At 35.4% G+C, this 25050-nt stretch overlaps 1 protein-coding gene and 1 non-coding gene across 2 annotated transcripts; one reads left to right on the forward strand and one right to left on the reverse strand.

Moving 5' to 3' along the window:
* Positions 1-11112: 11112 nt before the first annotated feature.
* Smp_035700 (putative adenosine deaminase) lies at positions 11113-23506 on the forward strand (the record flags this gene model as incomplete). The annotated part of the gene is made up of 4 exons (XM_018793326.1): positions 11113-11334; positions 16192-16480; positions 20497-20729; positions 22964-23506. The coding sequence occupies 4 exons, from the start codon at positions 11113-11115 to the stop codon at positions 23264-23266; spliced, it is 1047 nt and encodes a 348-aa protein (XP_018647850.1). The 3' UTR covers positions 23267-23506.
* Smp_tRNA_00223_Gln_TTG.1.1 lies at positions 13800-13866 on the reverse strand. The gene has a single exon. It is a non-coding gene (tRNA).
* Positions 23507-25050: the final 1544 nt, after the last annotated feature.

Here is a 25050-nt window from a genome sequence, read left to right on the forward strand (position 1 = left end):
ACATTTAAAAAAGCGCTTGATTATCGTGAGCTTGTTTAGTTCATAAATGGATTTAAATGGTTGTAGATGAAATAAAAGAAACTTTCGCTTAACGGGATTCCGTGTCTAGTAGCAGTGGGTCACCAATACTTCTAGGCAGAAACCTGGTTATATTAACGATAATAGAGGAAAAAAAGAACTTGGTAAGTCATAATAAGATGTTATCATTAGTCCTTAAGAATAAGTCAAGTTTCCTCTTGAAGAACTCATAGGAATTCGCTTGGACTAGCTCAGTCAGCAGCAGGTTCCAGAATTTGACCACTCCTAAGGAGTAGAAGTTGTGTCTACAGTCCGTTCTGCTATGTTGTGTTTCCAGTTTCTGGGGGTTACCCCATAGGTTTGTATTAGGACTAAGCTCAAGTAGGTGTTTAAGGGAATTTGCGGAAGTGTTAAGGATACTATAATCCACTAGAAGGTCACATCTATGACGCCTATACTCTAGCGGGTAAAGGTTAATTGACTGGAGTCGCTTTTGATAAGGTTTGAATTTGAGTCCCTGAACTGATTTCGTGACCCGCCGTTGGATACTCTCTGGAGTGTCCTTATCCTTTTGGAGTGAGGGGAAATACTATGTTCCCGTACTCTAAATGGGAGAGAGAACAAAACTGCTGAAGATTATGAGGAAAGTTCTCCCGTTGAACTGACCGAAAATATGTTTCAATGTTGCTAGTGCAAGTTTTGCTCGGAAGGCATTTTTGTCGCATTTAGCTTAAGACTTCAAATCGTAAGGTATCAGCACTCCTAAATCCTTTTCGACTTGGGATACTTCTATAGAGCAGTTTCTTAAGTTGTAACTGTAGTCTGCAACATGTCGCGGATGGACTATTTTACACTTTGAAGTATTGAAGGTAAATCCGTTGTTGTCTGCCCAACTTTGAAGTCAAGTTAGATCCTCCTGAAGTGCCAGTATATTCTCTTGTTTGCGTATCTTCAAAGTTTCTCACCATCCGCAAAAAGAAATAAACCAGACGATACTTTTGTGGAAGATCTTTTACATAAATCAAGAAGAGAGTAGGCCTTTTGTAACGAGCCTTTGGGGACAGCACTAGGACATTCCATAACCTGAGAGAAAGTCAAGTTAACTCTGACCTTAAAATGTTGATTTTTTGGATATGAAGTGAGCGAGTCAACTAAAGGTGATTTGACACTCAATCGTTTGAGCTTATTCATAAGACATATATAGTTAACCATATCAAAAGCTTTTGAGAAGTCGAGGCATATGATGTCAACCTTACCCTTGCGATCAAGGATGGTTGTCCATCTGTCCACCGCAGTCAGAAGGTTGTTTATACAAGAGTGATCCTACTAGGAACCATGCTGTTGGGGTGAGAAGGAGTTTAAGTGTGATAAGTAGTCGTGTATACCATCGCATATCAGGGACTCCATGATTTTTGAAAGTACAGAGAAAGGAGCCACTGGTCGGCAACTTGAAAGTTCGCTGCGTCGATCTCGTTTGAAAATTGGTGTGACGTGAGCCAGCTTCCAAATTTCCGGTAGTTTGCCTCGACTTAGTAAGTGTGAGAACATCACGCTAAGCGGCGTTGCCGGGATTGAAACTGCTTCCCTCAGTACAGCAGAATAAGCCGTATCCGAGTCGGAAGTGTCTTTTCGTAGGTGCCGCAGTTTTCGGAAAACCAAGTCAGCGCTCAGATTCCCATTAAAAAGTCCTGTGAAGTTGCAGATGAAGCTTTCATCAGTATAGTTCGTGTGGGTCGGTTTAAATGTCCGAGAGTATTGTTTAGCCAAAAAGTTGGCGGCATCACTGTCGTTATAGGTCGGGAACTGACTACTTTGTGGTGTAGAAGAGCGGGTGCGGTAAGAAATCTCAATGAGCATCCACATCAAGTTGAGGGTCAACTTCCCAGTCCACATCCTGTACATTGTCCTGTAAAGCTAGCACACTCAACTGTCTGATTTCCAGCGCCTGTTTTCGGTAGGGTGTCTTAGCTCACTTTTGCTGATGAAACTGAAGGCTATAGCTGCGTGATTGTTTTTCCCCAGGGGAGCCAGAGTTGAGAGGTTGTCGATTAGGAATTCTACGTTTGTAAATACCCAGTCTAAGCTCAACAACGTCTGACTATTTCTACAACGAGTTGCCGACTTCACATTTTTGAATAATCCCAGATCCTCAATGAGGTTGAAGAACCGAGCTTTAAAGGAGTTTTCACCTCCAATGTACTTATGTTCCATGAAATTGACTCCAGGAAGATAGAAGTCCCATAGAATCAGGATATGAGCGAATCCGAGATTAATAGAGCAAATTAATCCTTCCAGCATATGATTATCGTACTCGATGCCAGCAGTGGGCTCCCTGTAGATGACCCAAACTAGGCACTTCTAGGCGCTAGACAATCTTACTGAGCATCATATGGATTCATCAAGATTGATAAACTTTCGGTCGTGAACTTGATGCACCTCCAGGCATGATCGTGTGCATAATGCTACTCCACCCCCAGTTCCTGTTTTCCTGTCGTTGCGAAAAAAGATATCCCAGGTATTGTTAGCTCCTGGTACGTAAACTGAGAAGATATTCAAGTTTCAGATTTTCATATTAGATGAGCATTATTAGCATTGCTAAGTTCACATTATATTTAGTAAACTCGCGGCGTTCATGTATAAACAGTTTATACCTTCAATTTGAAACGCGTGAGCTTCTTCCTGTTTATCTGTATGAGCCTTATGTAAATGGTAGTCTACCTATACAAGATTTTCCAAGTTGGTAGTCCCTGTCTGTAGGACAATAATGTTACTCAGCAAAACTACAGCATCCGTGTTGCATATGACACATACCCACCTATGATCCGACTTGCTGGATCTGTTGTAAGCTGTTGCTGTGAGTTCTGCGCACGCTTCATGGAACCAACCTTTGAAGACGTCGCACTGCATGCCAGATATAACAGTAAAATGGCATCCAGGTAGTTTGCATGAATTTTTCATGATTATATTGGCGTTAACTGTTTTATAGATGCTAGCAAAAGCCTAAGATCTTTAAAAAACAGTACACTAAAAACGAGCAAAATGGATAAAAACGGGTTGGGATAAACCGAAACTAGCCTTTACGTGAAAAACTGAAAAACTAGTTAGTAAGCAAAACCACAGTTAACTATTAAGTTGAGTGAGACTAAAAAAGGTATTCTGCCTAACGTATAGCTCATAATAGATTCTTTAGATCAGAAATGGTACTTTTGTCGTGTAAAAACACAACGAAAGTTTGAGAAATACAAATCACGTTAGGACTAAATTTCCCTTTCGAAAAGCGCGTGGGAGAGAGATACCATGTGAATATGTGTCATGACTGAAATGAGTACTAGATGAAACAAAAAAATTCTCAGATATCGGTTACTTTCTGAAAAAACATCCCTGTAGGGTTTTAAAATAGTCAATATAGACTTTTTATGTAAGTAGTTTCTGCAATCATTCATATTTTACGTAAATCCATACAATTCGAACAATCATGGTTACCGAGTGAGAGGTTGTTCTCCTATATTGACTCTGAACTCTTTACGGAACATTAGCTCGGTTTGAACGACACACTGTTTCTTGTCCACAAAACACTCTGCTGCTCATATACTATTTGTTAACATCCAGTCAGTCGCTGTATCGATAGACCATGAATACAGTTTTCACATAAATCAACAGGTAATATTTATATCCTCATTACCAGATAATACATGGTTTATCACTTTGGACCATTTGGTATATTTCGTAATCAATAATCACACACTATAATTTATAGCGGTTCGCATTTAGCCAGAGGACACTGTGTGTACAAGGAAAGCATGCACAGAAGTCTGAGCGCGGAGGGTTTAAGAAGAGAAGAACAAAAGAAAAAGTGAGTCGACGACCCGGCTAGAGCACCTACACTTAATAATGAAAGCAATCGACAACATTCAGAAATAATACAAGCGTCAGTCTAAAAACCTTAAAAGCAGATGGTTCAAGCATCTGCAAATAGTGGATTTAGTAGTTAATTAAGGAAGCCGAACCTAACAGTTAACGATTAACTAGCCAATTTCGCCTGCCCATTTATATTCTGTATATCAATAACTAACTCTGCATACAATGTTCCAGTAATGTCGTTACTATTTTGATATTTATATTTTTGTCAGTGTATCACAAAATCGACATATTTTGCCTTAGAACATAAACCATCCCTGTTGGACCTTGTCCTCACTCATTATTGTGGTGAAATGGTAAATATTCAATTCCTAACCCTACTGGCGAACAGTGATCATATTGCATTGTACCACAGATTTCGAACACAACACTTAGTGTACACCTGTCCCAATTCGTCCAAATATCTGATTGGCCAACGTTAAGGAAATCTGGGACTGTCTTGTCTCAACAACTTGGCCGGTCAACCTAAATAGGTTGATTGAAGAGGAAGTATGCAAATTTAAGGCCACATTTGAAGAAATATAAATGCCATTCATCCCATGTGAGCTGTTACATCGTCCTCCATAGATCCACAGGTAAATCCGAAAGTTAACAATGGAATTATTTTGAAAAGCGGATTATGCGTCATCTCTGCTTCGGCACCAAATAATCAATGATCTACTTAAAACGGCAATGGCCATATTGTGCACGAACGATAGTTAACAAATGACTATCGAACTTGCTCAAAATGCGGGTCTATGCACATAAAGGGGGAGTGAAACGATGTAGTGAAATTCCGGTATTACTGTCATAGAAGTCGGTACAATGGCTGAATTAGATACAGTCAATACTGGAAGCTTATCAAATCTACACTTTCTAGTATCTTCAACGCACGGGAACTATGTTAGTGACGGCTCTCTCCAGACTATCATAAGACGGGCGGTGAAAACTCCCGAATATTTTTTCCTTATGTTATCGAACAACCCAAGGTGAACTTGTGTTGTCATTCCGTATCTTAGATAATAATCTAGGTGTTAGTGTCTTATCTTTTGGCTCTCTCCAGGACTCATTATCTCCTAAGTCACAAAATAAGGTTTGACACTAACAACTGAGTAAACCAAGTGTGGGATTCCATTTTTCCAGTCAAGTGGTCAACAACCGTAGCGTTCTACGCGAATAAGTGGTGCCAGCTCTATCAGTAAACACATTTACAGGAGGGTCTAGATGAGCACTGAGATAAAAGCAACCACGTTTAACATAGGCCGATTAACCTACCATCATTACCACTGGAGACTAAAATATTTCACTCCGAAATCTCTCTATAAGAAATATGGAAACTTGTTACCATTCGGAATCTGGGATTAAACTAAGGGATAGCAATTTTAGATTCTGAAGGCAAAGAAATACAACCAATTTGCAAGTCTGTGCCAAAGACTTTCGACGGAAAGTGCAATGAAAAATAATTCTCTGAAATAAAGGTTTTTGAACAATTGACACTGATGCTGACTTTTTCGCTCCTGATGGACATGGTTAGACACGACCATCGAACCACTACATGACCTAGCAGGAAGCTATATTCCAACTCCCAATTACCAACTAAGGTATTCTGTAGTGATTTCCGACCACATGATTCTTGAAGCGAAGTATGTAATAGCGGGAAAGATTTAAATTGAACATTTAACATTTAAAGAAGTTTAGAAATGGTAAACGCGGAAACAGGTTGTCGGTATGGCTTGGTTCGCTAACTCTTGGTAGCTCCTTCTCATATCAAATAGGTGACACTATCATCAGCCGAATCGCTCTTCAGAAGTGCGAAAGATCATATTGCTGTCTTGGTAGGAGTGTCAGCATGGACAATGGTGTGATTTCCATGTAAGAGCTTATGGACTCGGGAGTCACATCATTGTAAGTCTGCAATTTCAGGATTGGGTAAATTATTCTATTAGTACGGATAAGAGCATTTATACCGACCCAGGACATAATTCTACAAGGTGTATTTTACTGGCACCGTTGCACTTCGTGTGAATACATCGAGGTAGGTAAAAATGTTATGTAAACCATACGAAATTGGAATTGCCCCCAAAATTTCTATGTGTATTTGCTCGAATTTAGTATCGGGGTGACTGAAAGTACACACGACAGAGCTAGTATGACGACGGATCTTGAACTGGCATTACATGCACGCCAGTGTCGAATTAAGAACATCACGGTTCATGCTTGGCCATGCGAAACGCTCTCTTGTCAACATGATCGTGACTTTTATTCCTGGTTGCGATATGTTATGCTTAGTTAGGAAGACCTTTCACCATATTGCTCTCAAGATAAACGGTTGCCGTCAGCCCATAGACATCCTATACATTACTCTGACACAGCTTATGTGAACTTCTACGAATACCAAAGAAGTTGTGTTATCGGGTCTTAGTCCATTTAATTCAAAATCTACATATTGAATATTCGTCAGATCATGGTAATCGACTTCAAATGACCTTAGTAATATTTATCGTCACTCTATACCAAGGATCTGCTAATTCGTTATCATTACCTTGATTACATCGTATGCTGCACATAAACTGGAAAATTAATTTTAACCGTCGAATTTTCCTTGGTGTATTACAATCTTGTTGAGCGTTTAATGAATCCTCAAAAGATTCATGACCTATAGAGATAATTAAAACTATACCTTCTACCATATGTCGGAGATGCTATACTGCTAAGTAAATCGCTAGCACTTTTCTTCCGGACGTACTGTCTCGTCATAGCTAGATTCAATCACTTTGAAGAAAACGAATGTAATCTTCGCGTAGAATTTTCTAACTACTGAAACATAGCTCCTACTTCCACGTTCGATGCAACAGTCATGATGGCTAATGGCTTTCTGCTCATTCATGGGACCAGCACCGTCTCTTCTTCTAGCGTTCACTTGCCATTCTCGAATGCTAGTATAGTCCTTTCAGATATATCGAATATCTGGGCATGTCCTCGCAAGACTTGCGTCAATGGTTGCAATGTAATCCCACAGTTCGTAATAAATCGTCCGTAATAACTAATTCGGCCCGGAATTCGCTGCTTTTTCTTCCGTGATTCCGGCAACGGACAGTTACGGACAGCAGCAATTTCTGTCGAACCTGGTGTACATGAATCGCCAAAACGTTTGTGATGCATTGGTCTATCTGAAGTGTCCGAGCATAAATTCATATAGGCTGAATGGGGTCGCTACCACTGTTTTAGGCGTGTCTTTTGGCGCGACGGGAAAGCTGTGATGAGCCTCAACGGGGTCACTCTTCGATATCACTACTAATATCGTAAATCTGTAGTGTCTGATATTTATCAGCTATAATTAGCTTGCTACGAGCTCAATGGTCACTTTTTCGAGACCATGTCAAACGATGGTACCCAAGGGCTGTAAGAAGACTTTACAGTCTCTAGCTTCACTAACCCTCGGAGTTCCTGTTTGTTATTCCCCATCTTCTCAAGTTCAAACATTTTGAATTTTCATCAGCTGGTAGTCTTTACATCTCCTTGTGATGTTGAACAGTGTTTGAGATCTGGGTTACTGTAGGATATCGTCGTCTGCTCAGAGAAATGTTAACAGCGATTTGTATGGAGCACACTGCTCTTTAGCTACCACCAGATTCGTAAAGCTCATGACCGCACCTTTTAAACGTGTTGGTGCGACTGCTATTTATGAGTTGCTCTCGTTAGCAACCAACTAATGAATCGACGTTCTTAAGAAAAACAGTACTTATAAAAGGCATGGACACATCTATTATAACAGATTAATAGAGAAATGAATTGCTTCGGTCAAAAATTAGCGTCAACTTCCTCAAGCCATACGTTTTGATATCCGACTTTTTCGCCGCTTTATCATTAGTGAGGTATTACTGTTTCGTTTTTCGTCACGACACTGATTTCGGCCTCTGTATCTACTAGGGATTGTACGCCCATCATTTGATCCTGCATGTAAAACAAACGACAGTTTACAGCTCTGTTGCAATAAGTTAGATAATACCAGTATATCGAAGGAGTTCAGTGTCTCTTGAAGAACAATGAGCTCCTGGAGTGCGAACTGTTCCGTGACCTCCCTTGTAACATGTCTTTCTGCGTCAGCTTTGCCAACCTGCGGCGTAAAATTTTTATGTCATTGGGTAGCATATCGATAATCTCGCCTGTTGTCGCAATTGAGGACTTATTTGCCCGGTTCTCTCGTATATCCTGTTGGCTAATATTACGATATTGTCTATATTAGCATCCCTATCTCTGACTGAAAGAATCTATTGTACATTCGGCCGGAGTCGGTGGAGTCACGGTTAGTAGTATGGGTTACTTTCCTTTTTTCTGTACCCTGGAAGTCTCTTCTTGTGGCTTTTTAGCTTGTAAAGAATTCTTTCCCATTTGCACCTGATAGAAAGATCTAAGGACCTCAGGAATGGACTTAATGGAAGACGTGATGTAGATTTTTTCTAAAGACCTGTTTATAAGTAAGAAATAGAACACGAATAAAACAATATATTTGTAAAGAAGAAGAATAAATCGACGGCAATAATGATTATAGCAAACGATACAACGTTATGACAGAGAACAGACCTGCTACATCGCACCAGGATATAAAATGTATGTGGAAACATCCTTATTCATTATTGGCAATACTTTTAAATTGTATTCAATAATAATTATGAGGCAATGTATATGTAGTGAAAACAAAGATAATAGTAATCCCCAAGAAAGGACGAAATCCACCATGGTAACCTGAATTAAGAAGAAGCATGTTGATTTTCAAAGTTAGATCGGACTATAGAAAGCTGGGTTTTGTTCCCCATTTCTCTGGAAAATTATATTCGAGATATTTCCTATGGCTTCCTTTATCACTCACTCTGATAGCCGTTATTAGATGACTCCCAACAGTGTTGAATTTTCAGGTGACATTACGAAGCTCCGAGCTCAGTTTATTACTGTACAACTCAGTTCACCAAGCCAGAAGCACAAAGAGCGAATTAGAGAAGAAATGTGAATGCGAGCGAATACAGAAACGAACAAAGAAACGAATGAATAGGTTAGATTTAAGGAACATATCCGTATAAGTTATCGAATTAGTCATCGAGCAACCTGAACAACTAACATTTAGGCTAGTAGGAGGAGTATGTGTGTGGGCTGTAACACGTGACTAGGCATATATATCTATACAGATACAAAGGTATAGACAAACTGCCACTGTCAGAATGACACTACTTGTTAAATAAGTTGGCTGAAGCGATTGAAAAAACTGGACATTGGCAGATTCAGGCGTACGATTCGTGCTATGACCTATAAATGTCAACCTGACTGCCAACACTCATCAGATTTCTTTTGATTCTAATAAAAGAGCTTTAGGAAGAACCGCTCTCGGAATATGAACTTGCTGACCGACATAGGTAGATTGGCTGGAATTCAAGATTAATAGAATGAGTTAAATGTTATATACCTCGGTTTCTCGGAAGCCCTTAATAGGGTCAGTTATATGTACGTTATCAGTAAACTTTTACAGATAGACACCTAGTTAGTGCTGACGAATTGGCGTAACTCATATATGAGTATTCTTAATATTCACAATAACAACAAAGTTTCTTGTTGGAGTCCCCTGGAATTCACCACTAGGACCTCTACTCTTTTTATTTATATAGATGACATTACTCAGAATGTGCTTTCTGAGATGCCACTTTTTGCCGAGGATGTTAGACCTTATAGGGAAATTGGAATCAGTAAGATAAACCAGCAGTTCAGGCATATCCAACTCGACTTCAAAATTATTCGGTGAATAATGGGCCTACTTCAACTCTCAAAATTCCAAACTAGTATATTTGGGACATGGTGCGAACTACATAAACAATTTAATTAATTCTTCTCTAGAAATGTCACTAGTTGCAAAATACCTAGACATTCTGGTTATCTATCATGAAGAACGATATCCTCACGGTGACAAAAATCCCTTGGAAGTAAACTTGGCACTAATAACTTAAAAGGAAATTTTTAGTCAGTCCGGTTGAAGGGATGTGCACCTGGTTCTGAACAGTTTTATTCAAGCACATTTAGAGTCTGAGAAAACATATCATTTTCCACTTCACTCCTAAGTGGTGAAATTATTCGGGGCAAGACAAAAGTAAGCTACGATATAAGTTTGTGGAATTAAATTTACACTCTACGAAAAATTCCGAAAATCACAAAATCTCCCTTCGGACTGTAGAGGACTCAACGCAACCTCTTATGATTTAAAGTGCCCTAAACAGCTTTGAGCATCTCTAGAATTACTTTCCTAGTTCAAATTCAACATAATACTTAGATAGAATACTCCGAAATTAGGGGTACAAGCAACTAACCTAAAATGTTTAAGAGAAAAATTATTTATGCCTAAAGGATTTGAACAACATATGATGTTGCTTTACCAATACCTATTTCGTTTCTGTTTTTTCTTATGCACTCAGGTACTTGGCCTGGTAAATCTGTTACAGGTGAAAACAGGCGTGTGTTAAGCGAAAGTGTTTTTTGTTCAGTTCATAGATGTTAAAACTACTATATAGGCATAACATGAATGAATTTCACTAAATATTTTTAAAATTATTCGCGAATTTCGATTACTTATTCAACTCATGAGGTCTTATGTGCTGTGTTACAAACAGGAAACTAAAACACTGCTGGTACTAACAGGAGTTTTGCGCAGCATGCTCAAAATCGCTCTGGTCATAAATCACTTATCCTTAGGTGATTTATCATTAGAAACTGAAGATCTCTGTATCTTTTTAGCCGCCTATATCATGGTATGTTTGCTGTTACAAGATAAATGTGGCAGCCTAGCATGAAAATGTAGATAAATTTATGAATTCAGTCAAGGTCATTTTTGTTTTTATGTATCGGAAACTGAAGCTATATTCCCAACACATCTTTGTTCTATCCGTTTTCCGCTCACTGGTGGTTCTACTTTGTCAAGTGAGGTTTTTCATTGTTAGGTTGTTTCGATGTTAATCCTGTATTATATCTTTATTTCGATTGCTTGTACTAATAAATGTTATCTCATATTATGTACTTAGTTGGTTACTTAAGTAGTTGCTCACATTTTTTAATGTTTTCTTTTTATAGATTCTCTCACCCCCTGTTTTGCACGCTCCTCCTAATTTTCTTCTCACTAAGCCAAAATCTACCGGGGATTGAAATCCATACAGTTTTTAAATGCGACTCTCTTTGGATTCATATGGAATAGACTTGCATGTTCACCTGGATGGTGCTATTAGGCCAGAAACATTATTTGAACTATCGAATGACCAAAAATCTAAAGTTTTGTTTCAAAATCTAGAAGAACTTAAGGGAAAGTTAATGCCTAAAAAGCCTCATAGCCTAAAAGATTTCCTGAAAGCTTTCGAGGTCATCATACCATTAGTTGCCGGTAAAAAAGTAAGTAAAGATGGATTACTTATGGTTAAAAAATTTCATACTCCTAGTTCTGATGATTTTTGAGTTTGAAATGAGGTATGTTTTTTAATATATCAGCTTCCAGAATGTGTTGAGAACTTCTTTCCTGCGAATCCATATTTTCTCAAACCATATCTTCCATTCCTAATCCTTTGTACTCCCACTAATACTTTCATTATGCAACATACTCTGGTTTCTCTTCTCGGTGGTTTGGTGTGGCAGCCCCAACCAATCCATATATCATAGGCTCTATGTCAAATAGTTGACTAGTATCAAATACAAGTATAACAGTTTTGTAACCCAAACAAGATAGAAGTAAATAGATTGGATATGAAAGTTAGTCGCCTTGATATTTGGTGTTAGAACAAAGAGCCACATATATCACAGTATTCTAAAAATGTTACAGCACCATATTGTCGGCTTCTTGACTGACTGATGCGACTACAACTCGTTATTTTCCCACGTTACTTTATGATTCTTAGTATTCCAGACACTAAGTCACCTTCCGTTTTACAGTACAAAATCAGGAGTCAGACAGAATGTAGAAAACGTTGTATTTTACACAGTAAAGACTGGTAGGCCCATCTAACCAGCACAATGTTTCGTTGAAGCAGGAATCAAGTGTGTATTTATTCAGTCAACATGACCGAAAAACAAAGTATGCATCATTCAAGTGTCTCAGACCTAAACAAGACGAAGCTAACTATGACATGAACAAATGAGAAACGGTCTATGTAAACTTTTGATAATGATAAAAAGTATCGTGGTGAATTATACAATGTTCTTTGAGTGCACTACAACTTCAATAATGAGCATTTTTGAGTCACGCAAGATTTCATTAATTCTGAGTAGAATGAAACATGAAATGTTCTGTGGTACTATCTTCAAAGGCACAATGAAACACCATTAAATCCGACTATGAACTGATATTACTAAGAACGTGAAAACCGGATAGGAATACTCTTGTTTCATTCAGAGTCTGTGTTTCAGACTAGCTATAAAACTTGGGTCGAATAAAGGACCATTTCTTAGCTGCTCAGCTTTACTTATAATGTAAGACAAAACAATCATACAACTCACTTCTAAGGACTAAGACAACAACTCACAACATAGCTTCAAGTCGTATATAGCCTCCTGCCACAAAAACCACTTTAATTTGGAAAATGTTTGATACTTGGAGTTCATCTGTGATATTTATACTTCACTACATTACGCAATTTCAGCTGCGTAATATAGATGTCAACTGCTTCTTTTCAAGTCAATCTGTAAATGCTTACTGGTAAGAAAAAGTATCAAATTTTTCCCCAAAAAACCTCATCCTCATTGTTTGCTTAATGGCTTTTTTTATCATAAATCCTGTCTGTAATATTTTTTACGGCTAAATGGATAACCAGAGTACTTAGGAAGACGTGACCGTTTGCTCAATGTAAAATACGGTATTAGTAAAAACATGGTATTCATTTTTGTGTGATTCAAACGTTCTGAGTGCCATTAGCTAATGAGGTTAAATAATATATGTAGTAAACACCAACTTTAGCGATATTTAAAAGCGGAATCAATAGTAATCTATTAACAGACAACATTGAAGGTGAAAAGTGGCATATCCCAAACGCGGTTGTGAATTAAGTTCAGACTTTTTGTGACCAGTAGCATAAATTAAACTCCTCACTTGTTCAACACTATTTTACCTCCTACTTTTTATATTTTCTTATTAACGACTTTTCTTATTCTTCCTCGATTTATATTCCTTTCTATGTTTATTGAGTTGGGTTTGAATACTGAATGACTACATTAATAACATAACTAAAACTTACGCCAATATAAAATATTGTTTGCACTTATAACGATCGTTTTCTGAGAGCCCAAGTTTCTTATGTTTAATCTATGAACAAGATCAAACCATCTATCGCTTGTAATGCTCAGTGTGAGATAATACAAAATAGTGTCTGTATAACTTGAAATCCTCACTTGGTTGTTAGAGAGTTCATTCATTCGCGGATACGCGTGTTAATTTTTGAAGCCTCAATAATATTAATGACAATAAGAAAATACTGTCAGAGAAATATTTTTATGTTGTATAGTAATCTCAATTAAAAACACTGAACCATGATTTAATTTTTATACAGTTGTGAATTTGCAGAAAAATGAGACTAAGAACGTAAATTTGTTCATTGAAAATGAAATTTCTGAGATTCAAGAAATAAAAACTGGGTTAAAATTTATCATTCACGTGATATTAAATGTATTTTATGAGAATTTTTTTACCCCTTTTGCAATTTTGTGAAGATATTTGACCAACCGTTTTCTCCCTATTTGTTAGTTCGTAAAAAAGCAACTGATCTACGATTATAAGCAAAGATGGACAGTGGCTAGCAGTGGAATCCAGGACGCGCGTTTCGTCCTATTTGGGACTCGTCAACTGGATGTACCTGCATCTGTGTTGATGTTCAGTCTGGGACTCGAACCCAGTACCTTTTGGTTCAAACGCCATCACGTTATCCACTCAGCTACTGAGTCCTGATAGCCACTTGCTTGTGCAATGGGGTGAAATTTGAATTCACTTAGTATTGTTTGTTTGAATCTTCCCATTGATGTGCGCATTGCACATATGTCAATAAGAGACTGATCAATTTCAGTCCTGAAAATCAAAGGGAAGATTCAAACAAACAATACTGAGTCGTCCTTTTAATGTTGATCGAATTCGGCTTACCAGTCTGTTATGATAAAGCTGTTAGTCTAAGTCACTTAACATCGATGCATGCACTACGTCGAAATGTTTGATGATTGGAGGTATTCGGCAAAAATCATAAACCTCTATTTCTACTATTCAGCACTCGTTAGCAAGGCCTACGTACGGTCTTGAGCAAACTGGCACTTCCTAAGTGATTTAAACCAATGTCATACAGCTTCATAGTCCAAGACTGTACTACTGAATAGATCAAACAGCTCAATTGTAATATCTTACACTGTAAATACGGGTACCACAGATTCCGATTCCATAAAGATAATCAGTCCCCTCAAGACTGCTAGTATGCTTTAAGGAAGAGTGTGAACTAGTACAAAGTCTGGATTCAGTCCCTTGCCGGCCATCTGGAACCACTTAATCCCTAAACAACTAGTTTTGGATACTTCAGACTTGATAGTTTTCACTTGAACTATCAGTCAAACTAACGTTGGTAACAACAAACTCGTATTTCAATGGGTTGAAAACAAATAATTTTATACAGTGGTGTGTTATATGTACTTTATTATAATTTTGACAAGGAGTAAATAGAAATCAGCTCAATTATTTGTTAAAACATGGTTTTTTAATTATGCACAAGTCACATTATTGATAATATTAAGGTAAGAAAGCGTATACAATTTTCCGTTATTCTATTCATATTTAGCATAAAAAGCTAGTTCCATTAAGTATTATTTCAAAACATTTTAATAGACAAAAATTTCTCGAAATGTTTCAATATTCTTGTAACTGACTTATTTAAGAATGTAAACGTTAATCAATGTAAATTTTATTGATGGAATCTTGATTATAACATTCTTCAGAAAATTGTATTTATAACACTGATTTTCCAATCATACTAGAGAAATTTTTTCACAGATTAATATTCAGAGTGATGTTTTTTGTAAATAACATTGGCATTGGTTATTAATCCTATCGAGATCAGTCTGAAAAGAAATGAACATGAAATGAAGAATGACCGAAATAAAAAACGTGATTCGCTAGACTAAATACTTGAACGTTTATAGCCATTTATTCTATGAGTTTATATATATATTGGCGGGGATCAGCACGTTCATATATCAAATAGGGCACACGCACTCATATACTATAACAATATATATATATATATATATATATATATATATATATAGGCCTTCTTTGTGGTACCACCAAAAACCAGCATTTGTTTGATATTTACGGTTGATTGATCACTTAGTATTAACCGACTTCATGTTTATCTGACGCTTACATTTCTGATCCTATTCTATGAATCAACTTGTGATGCTACCTCAAATCTAAGTGACTTGAAATTGTGTACACTAATTTGAGATCCTAGACAGTTGGAGCCTGAATAACTCGGTGGGAACTTCATAGACTATGAAACTAGGTTCAAGTCCTCTAGTGAACACTAGTTTCCTCACTATCACAAGTACACTACTGACGAGTGCCAAATGGCACAAAACCTAGGTTCATGATTTCCCGTCGTTCACTCGACATTTGTTCAATCTTAAGATAACTTTGACAAGTTAAGATTTCTCACACTTTATAAACCATTTGTATAATTATTTTCTTGTATTAGGAAGATATAAATTCATATGAGTAATTTCTTGCCCACTGAATAAATTTTTATCTATCCGAACTCAGTAACTAAGTGGATAACCTATTTGTGTTCAGAGCGATTGGTATTGAATTTAGCCCTTAGTGCGAACGTCGACCATATAATGCAAATACATCTTGTCGATGAGTACCAAGCAGAACAAAAGATGTTTCTTGCATTCCATTGTAAGCTACAATTGAAATATACTTTGGACGCGTAACTAAAATGCTGCATCAAGACATGTGTTCAGGATGCACATATACCACAAGAAACTGATCAGTCACAGTCCTGAATATCGAAAAGGAGACAGTGCAATATCTAATTTTATTTATTTGCTATGAATAAATGAGTCGAAAAACGTCAAAAATTCAAATTTTTACTCATTAGGATATCACAAATTTATCATTATTTAGTTATTAATTCTCATTGTTTAAATATTTAATGATGCTAATTAGTTTATTTTCTTGTCTATTTCGCGATCTACCCCTTTCTATTCACATCAAATCTGTTTAATCAGGAGGTTTTGGCACGTATTTGTGATGAGTTTGTTGAAGATTGTGTAAAACGCGGTGGTTTATGTTATGTGGAAACAAGATACTGTCCATTTCTGTTAACTGATTCTAAATGCGGCGCAGAAGAAGTATTAAAAACAATTTTAGATGCACTTAACAGAGCTAGCGAAAAGCACAAAATAGAAGTTCGTTCTATTTTATCAATTATGAGACATATGCCTGAGACAGCTAAAGAAACATTAGACTTAGCTAAAAATTATCAACCACATGGAGTTGTTGCAATTGATATTGCAGGTTAGTGGGCTTGTTCTTATTTTGTTGTTATATGTATGGTATATTTTTATCTTTAAATGTTTAACTGTAAAAAGGACGACTGGCTGAGCAGTTCTGAGGTTAGCCTCAGAATACTAGGTATTGATAGTAAATGGATTTATGGAGGAGCAAATGTGCGTCGACTGAAGTGTTCAGGATATGTCTCATGTTTGCCCAACCACCGTCTACCTCGGTGCGAGATGTTTGCTGGTGTAGAAATTTGTTGGAAGAAGGATAGTGACACCTAATTTAAGAGCTGACATCGAGTGGTAAAGTAAATGACTGTTAAACAAGGATATGTTGGTAGTTGCAGAATGCCAGGTTGAGGTCCTTGAGATTATCGTAACGGGTGGTTGGAAATCGTGGGTGACATTACCCGTAATCAGTTACAACCGCGCTGATAAATTTACTCTTTGTTTTTCCCTAGATCTAGAAATTTGAAATTATCTTAAACTTTTCATTTTGATAATTCATTCTTTTTCCAATCATATTGTCTATGCTTAATCTTTCCTACGACCACCAGTATTATTAATATTTCCACTACTCCGGCATTTGTCTTTATAATTTCATCTCACTAAATTAGTTTTGTATGGAAACTTGAACTGATCATATATATCCCAGTCTCTATTCTTCCTATGATTAAATAATAATTCTTAATGACGGGTTCGATGCAAGCTATTTGAAATTCGTCATCTATCAAATGTTATTCTAGAACTTCCAAACAGTAATCACTTATAATTCAAATCATGATCAATTGAAGTTTTACAATATTTATGAAGTCTTTTTAATTGATAGATATTATTACTTCGGAAAATTCCAATTCAACTACCTAATAAATCATGTTAACAGATGGATTTTCAAAAAGTATAAGTAATTAGTTTTTATACCTTTCAGAAACATTCCATTTATCTTCCATAAATTATAATTAATCTTCTATTGATCAAAACGATAGCATTCCAGATATCTTACCAACTACATTTATAGCTTGAGATTAGATGTTTAAATTAATTACAAAGTACTATTGTACAGCTCATATGAAATGAATATTCACAGAGAGTATATTTTATTCCGACCTTTTTCTTTATTTATTAAATACAATCAGTAATCTATTGTTCCCACATAGTTTGGTCACGTGCAATGATATACTATCAACATCGATTTAATCTCAAGATATCATATAAAGAGTAGCTATGTATGAGGAGTATCATCAAAGGATACACGACTAACCAATCTTCGAGTTATCGTCAAATTAATAATGCGATCCTAAATGCTCACAAAGATCATTCAATGTATTACGTTTTAAACTATTATTGAGCCAAATAAACCTAATGACTGGCTCTCTGCTTGATTTCGAATAAACTAAAGCAATCTGTAGAAAATAACGAGATCAACATATGTACTCTCTGACGATTATTGGTGGGACACAACGAAAACCTATAGTATGCCATTGAATGAATCATTGATGTTCTTAATTACTCAACATAGAATAAAGTACCATCGGTTCATCTTGCATCTGGAGAGTGAGTTGACTGATGATGAGTTTAAAGAAGTCGTAAACCATTATTGTATGTTCTTGGTGATACATCTTAATGAAAAAATAATGGATTTTTGTCCATTTTCCTAAGGAACTATTTCAGATTGTTGTGAATATTCCCAGATAGATAAAAACAATAATCATTTACGACCTTTGTTACTCAGTAGTAATAATGGTAATGATATGAATAAACTGTTCCGTCGATTGATTTAGCCTAATTAGTTAACAATTTACAAATGGTACTCAACTAAGCATTGTCACCAAGCTGCCTAGAACTTAAAAACTGTCAGAACTTCATAAATTAGTTAAATTGGATGTTGATTCATAAGGAACCTAGCAGTCAAAAGCATAATAACTCATATTCATATTCAAGTTCCAATTAATTGAGTTACAACAGAATATTTAAAATCTAATTGCCGTCAAATTCAAAGTATAACCAAAATTGTATAGGTGAATAGAGTCCAGTTTCATACGTCAAAGCAATCTGTTTGTTAAAATTACATGTATAGCACACAAGCCGAATATGTATTTCACTTGTTTGTTGACATGAATAACTCAGACAAAACTTCAATTTTTAAAATAATCAAAATGAACTAAGTTAAAACTTTTATAAATAAAATTCCCATATAATATTCAAAAATAAGGAATATTTGAGCGAACAACCGTTTTCAATAACTTCGTCTATAGTCATTGTGATATTTTAAAAAGGCCAAAATAGGGTATTCATTAATGGATTCGATAATGTTCTATGTTAAAAATGGTGAACTTTGGCATCTGTCACGACATAAATACTTCAAAATAGTGTCATTTGTAATTTAGAAAGATCATTTAATAAAGGTTAGGATGCTTCGTTATAAAGTGTCAAGTTATAATCAGCATAGTAATAATGACAAACTAAATCGTGTGAATCAAATGCATAGTAGGAGAATTTCGTCTGGTGAATCGAGATAGGAATAATAGTAACATGTATTGGGACTTATCACTCTGACATATCTACATCTCACTGTTGATGTTCACACTGAGACAAACCAACTACCTATCGCTTTAGACTCCAACACTATCCACTATGTTACTAAGCTCAATTAGCCACTAGGTAGATAATGAATATGATGAGTTATTTAAATACCTTTGAATTAGTACCCACTAAAGCTATTACTGTTGTCTAATAAACTCGTAAAGATTTATATGTAACTCTTTAAACTGTGTCTTATTAGTCTAAACATAATTTTACTTTGTCAAACATATCGCAGAGTTTCAAACGTTTAACATTTCATTTTTCTTCAATGTAACTACTGTATATTATTTGTGATCTGCTTAATTTTCCTTGGATGAAAATATATTGAGAGTATAGTTTGACGCTGACAAATTCTTAGAAAAAACAAGTACCATCTTCTCAGGCCTAAATAAGTATTTCATTTATTATTCAGTTAGTTAGAAAGACATAAACTCGAATATAAAGTTAGGCTTCAGTATCTTGACAAAATTTCCTTATCCGAAATAATTTATAGTTTTGCCAGATTGTATACAGTTGTGTTTAGGCATAAAGCAGTACCGTCAACAGTCATTGGTGTTCAACATTTACGGCACTCATTGAATTAACTTATATTGTTGTTACATTTTCTGAGATGTTAATCTTTTATTAGATAGTCCTCTTATTAGTTGTCAATAATTCGATAATAGAAATAATTAGATGAGAATCTATTTATTATACGTCTAGTAAACTATTTAGTCTATCATATGGGTCTGACTCGTTTAAACTGGAATATGTCTATGTAGCTTAAATATTGTTTTCCTCTTTTAAACATTTCTAAATGATTCTCTTTCAAGACGAGAACAATAAAAATTTGAGTAGAATAATATGGATTCGTGTGATTCTCGTTAATTAATTCTGTAAGTAAATTCGAATATTTTTAGTTTAAAATTATGCATGCCATTTGTAGCATACGTACCTACAGATGAAGATCGTTAGAAGTGATTATTTCTTTTATTGTGTTACAGTAAAGATTCCAATCAAGTTATTAAGATTTGAAACAAATGTTACAAATAAGTACAGTGTACAATATTCTAGAATATCGGTATGTTCATAGAGCTGAACATATAGTACATTCATAGTTGGATATCCGATGTTATGGAATATTCTTTTGTATATTGTAATCATTTGTAACATTTGTTTCAAATCTTAATAACTTGATTGGAATCTTTACTGTAACACAATAAAAGAAATAATCACTTCTAACGATCTTCATCTGTAGGTACGTATGCTACAAATGGCATGCATAATTTTAAACTAAAAATATTCGAATTTACTTACAGAATTAATTAACGAGAATCACACGAATCCATATTATTCTACTTGATTCTCCACTGTCGCTCTCTTCAAAATGATTAAGATAGAGTTTCGGATATATTAATTCACATTTATTACTATTATGACTATTACTATCAATTGTTTGTTGCATCATAGGTGATGATTCAGTTTTGAAACATCAACGTGTCCCTGAAGAAATTGTTCAAACATTTGAAAATGCTAAAAAAGCTAATATTCATCGTACTGTACATGTTGGTGAAAACAGTCCAGCAAGTAGTGTCTATGAGGCAGTGAATAATCTACATGCTGAACGTATTGGCCATGGATATCACATCTTAGATGATGAAAATGCATATAAGTCTCTACTTGAAGCCGGTGTACACTTTGAAGTAAGAATAAGCAACAACACACAACACATTTTATGTATTTTTTCCAAAGAGAAAACACTATTTATTTACACTAAAGTCATGAAACTATCTAAGTTGGACAAGCACTGAAAACCTAGGAGCACTGAACAGCCGTTTTATCCTAGTATTGGACTCCTCAGCAGTGAACATCTACAACATCGCACACGGGAATCAAACCCGAGCATTCGAGCCCGAGCCCTAACGTCATGGTCGGCGTCCATTGCTTTCAGGTTTTCAGTGGTTGTCTAACTCAGATCGGTTCATGATTTCAATGACATTCAACGATCTCCACAGCTTCTAACTGATATATTTATTTTCACGTCACTTATAGCATATCATATTGATGGACAGATTATACTGCTTAAAGAATGTTCACTGATTATTGTTTTGTGGTGCAGTTTAAGATTGATAGATTTTGATTGGAATTTCATACCATGACAAGATCTGTTTATCTCAATGAGTTTTCTTTAAATATTTGGTTTTTAAGCGAGCAATTTTCCAATTGTTGTTCGTGAAATGAATAAAACCAAAGTCGTCAGTAGAAATATCAAGATAACAAGTATTGCTTGCACTTTCTTATAGTTATTTGTGAAGATTAATTCAACTTTGATATCGCTTTTATCATAGATTAATTTTAGTTAGAATGTTACTGAAAAACGGAAGGAGGATTAGACAGTTCTTTCGTCCTAGTTACAGACTTTTCAATAGTTTGAAGCGGACAATCTTTTCTGAGACTGAACACAAAACTTTCAGGTCTCGTGGCAAGCGCATCATCCTCAGACTACTTAACCCCTAATATAATGGTTCGGCTTCCCAGCTTCATTTTTTTAGCAATATAACGCGATATCATCCAATGACGCTAGTGAGTAAGTCATTCACTTTCGATATAGTTGAACTCCAACGGTTCATAATTTCTGACTTCTTAGGAATTCCATTCTAGAATAAAACAACTGCTCAATACACTTTGGTTTTAAGCGCTTCCTCACTTGCTATCAATTCCATACGAAAACCAACTTTACTTCTAACCAATCTGAACAAATTTATCGACTAATAATTTTTTTCAGAACCAATGTTATTAATACCAGCTCAAAATGAAATCAGGTCAACTGATTAGTTTAATTGATCCCAAAGTAAACAGGATTCAGCTGAGTGTTTCATAGATGATGGTTAATAATTGTCATAGTTTGAGAATTATTTTGATTATTTCGGAATACGAACGAAAGAGAGGTCCTCCTGATACGTAATGTGATCATAGAAATCCAGAGAGATCTGATGGCAATACATAAAATCAATTCAACATTTATAACCCACTTGTAAATGGCGTGAAGAGAAGACTGAACTTTCAGAAAAGCTCTGATATTCCCTAACGAAGTCAGTAATGTGATGTAATAGCCCTCTTTGCATTGTAAAAAAAGAACCCAATCAGAGAACGGGCAAGTTCGACATGTAATGTGAATTAAGAGTTATCGAGAATTTTATTGCTCATTAAAACTATAAACTGTTAACTAAAGGAGAAAGGCCGGATTATCTGAAATCTTCCTTGCAGGTTTGGAGTTAGCTTCCATTGGATTACCACTCAATATCTTAATAGTATGTTCTTTTACTAAGCTTGAAGGTCCTTCATCCGTTAAATATGGGATCATGGGTTATTTCATCTCAAGAGATTTTTTAAATGGTATCAATCTGAGATTGTCTGGCAATTGTATAAATGTTCTCGTAAACTCGCTTAAACCGATAACAATAATGGTAATTATTGGTAAAACTAACAGTAAATTATTTTTTAAGTGAATGTATGTACCCGTTGACATATAAATTCAAGAGATAGGTTAAACGAAGAGTTCTCCTTTCGGCGAATTCATTTTCAAAGCTGTACAATCGGAAATATGTACTGATTTTTCAAAATGATAACAACTGCAATAATAGTGATAATAAAATCCTGTTTACCATGATAACAATGAGGTAGGATAAACAAATTTATAAAAACGTAATTTTTACTAGGTAAACTAATAATAATTTTAGTATCTCTTTGTTTATCCTACCTCACTGTTACCATATTCAGCAGAAATTTATTATCACTGTTATTGTAATTATTATCACTTTGGGAAATGAGTATATAATTCCGATTGTACGATTTTGACAAATGAATTCGTCGAAAAGAGAACTCTTCATTAAATCAATCTTTCTTATTTTAAGTAAGGTATTTATTTATAATTTAGGTGTGCCCATCGTCAAGTTTTGTAACTGGTTCCGTTGATGGTCAAAATCCAAACAATCATCCTGTACATCGTTTCATTGCGGATAAATTTAATTTCTCCATTAATACCGATGATCCAACATTGACAGAAAGATGGAATTTACAAGAAGCTAAATATTGTATTGAAGAATTAGGTATAGCACCTAATCAATTGAATATGGCCAATTATAATGCAGCTATGGCAGCGTTTGTTACCAGTACTGAACGGGAATTTTTAATATCACATATAAAAATTCGATCAAGAAATAGAATAATTAAAATTTAATTAGTAACAAAATCAATATTTCATTGAAAATGATTCATTTAAACAAAAAGTAGATGTCGTTTCAATCTTAAATATCACGTTTTATATAATATTTTTTCCCCAACAGAACAATGATATTACTCCACCCACTATTCTGACTTGTTATTATGACTTTTGTTTTATTAAATTAATTTCAAAGCATTCCATTTTAATTTATTCTTTTTCTTAAGTATCCCTTTTTTGCTTATTAGAACAAGTTTGAAAAATAACTGTGTTGAATTTAAACAATTTTTTATTTATTTTAGAGATTAGTGCTAATTGAATGACCAATTTATATGTAGAAAGATATTAGTAGCAGTTTGTAATTTTCCGTGATCGATGTTAAATATTGTAATTGATCAGCTTCTGTTGATGTACATGCATTCTATATGGATTGCTTCGGTATTGCTATTTAGTCAAAAATTTTGATAAGGTTGGAATTGTGGTTATCAGTGAAATATGAAACAAACATTCTTTGACCATTTCGCACTCATCAAATGTTTAAATACTCATTTCAATGCTGATTTTCATACTGAGAGTTAAACCTAGTACACATCACCGAAACTCCAACAAATCATCTACTGAGCTACTCAGTTTGGGTAAACACTAACTTGATCGACGGGTTTAAAGTTATTTTTAGTATTTCTATTTTCTCGTTATAAACAACTTCATGCTTGTTGAATAAATTAACATCTACTTAAACTCAGTAGCTCAGTGTATGATCGGTTGATGTCTAAAGCTATGTGTCTCATTATTAAAATCGAAAATGAAATGAAAATACATCTACGTGATGAGCTTCAAACAAGAGAAAACACTGATAAACACTATTCCAAGTTATAAAATAGATTGACATTAACAATAGATGAAATAGATGGATTCTATAACACTCAAATGAAATTCGACATATAACGATCTAAGCCTGAAGAGCACGACAGACGTTCGTTATCCTGTTATGAACTTGGAAATATGGAAATAACTGAATAATTATACAAGAAAATGTGTTCCCCACAACATTAACGTGATACAGACATCACAAAGAAGTTTCCATTCGTTATATACAACATGAATATTGATATTATTGTTAATAAGTGTGAACACTTCCAGACTGCTCCCACTCAGGAGAAACTCCCTGTCACAAGCCCAGTTGGAGAGGAGGGTCGAGTGTACGGCTAGTAACTCCACCTCGTAAAGCAAACTCTGCTAAGGAAACGATAGCCAAAGAAAACTGGTAAAAATTTGTTCTGTTAGTTGAAGGGTCATTGTGTAGAAAAATTATGACACTTCATAGTGAAAACCAGGGGTCTCCGGAAGTCACAAGAACAACTCCCCTTCTGATAACCAGGAAAACAGTAAATAATTGGGATATGTAATGTCCGAACAACGTGCGAGACTGAGGAAGTGCTTTAAATAGCCACAAAATCGAGGAGATACAACCTGAACCATGTTGAAATAAGTGAGACCTATTAGGTGTAAACGGTAAGGAAAAGTCTGACTTCAGAAAAGATCGAGAAACAATCCTTTCATCATGCAAAGTGGTGCTGGACCTCAGGAAGAACCGGTACAAAGGATGGACTACTTCCAACCACTTACCGTGTTGTTAACACACTAAATTAATAATGCAATACAGTTTTACACTTCCATATTTTTAAATATTTCAGCAACATTGTTCCAACAAACATTTTTAGAGTCGCTTGTTGTGTTTGTAAATACGTTTCTTTTGGTCGACGTGCAAAAATATGAAGTAAATGAAAAATTCAATCAATTGA

Source organism: Schistosoma mansoni, chromosome 1, assembly GCF_000237925.1.
Source record: "Schistosoma mansoni strain Puerto Rico chromosome 1, complete genome".
Classification (NCBI taxonomy): Eukaryota; Metazoa; Platyhelminthes; class Trematoda; order Strigeidida; family Schistosomatidae; genus Schistosoma; species Schistosoma mansoni.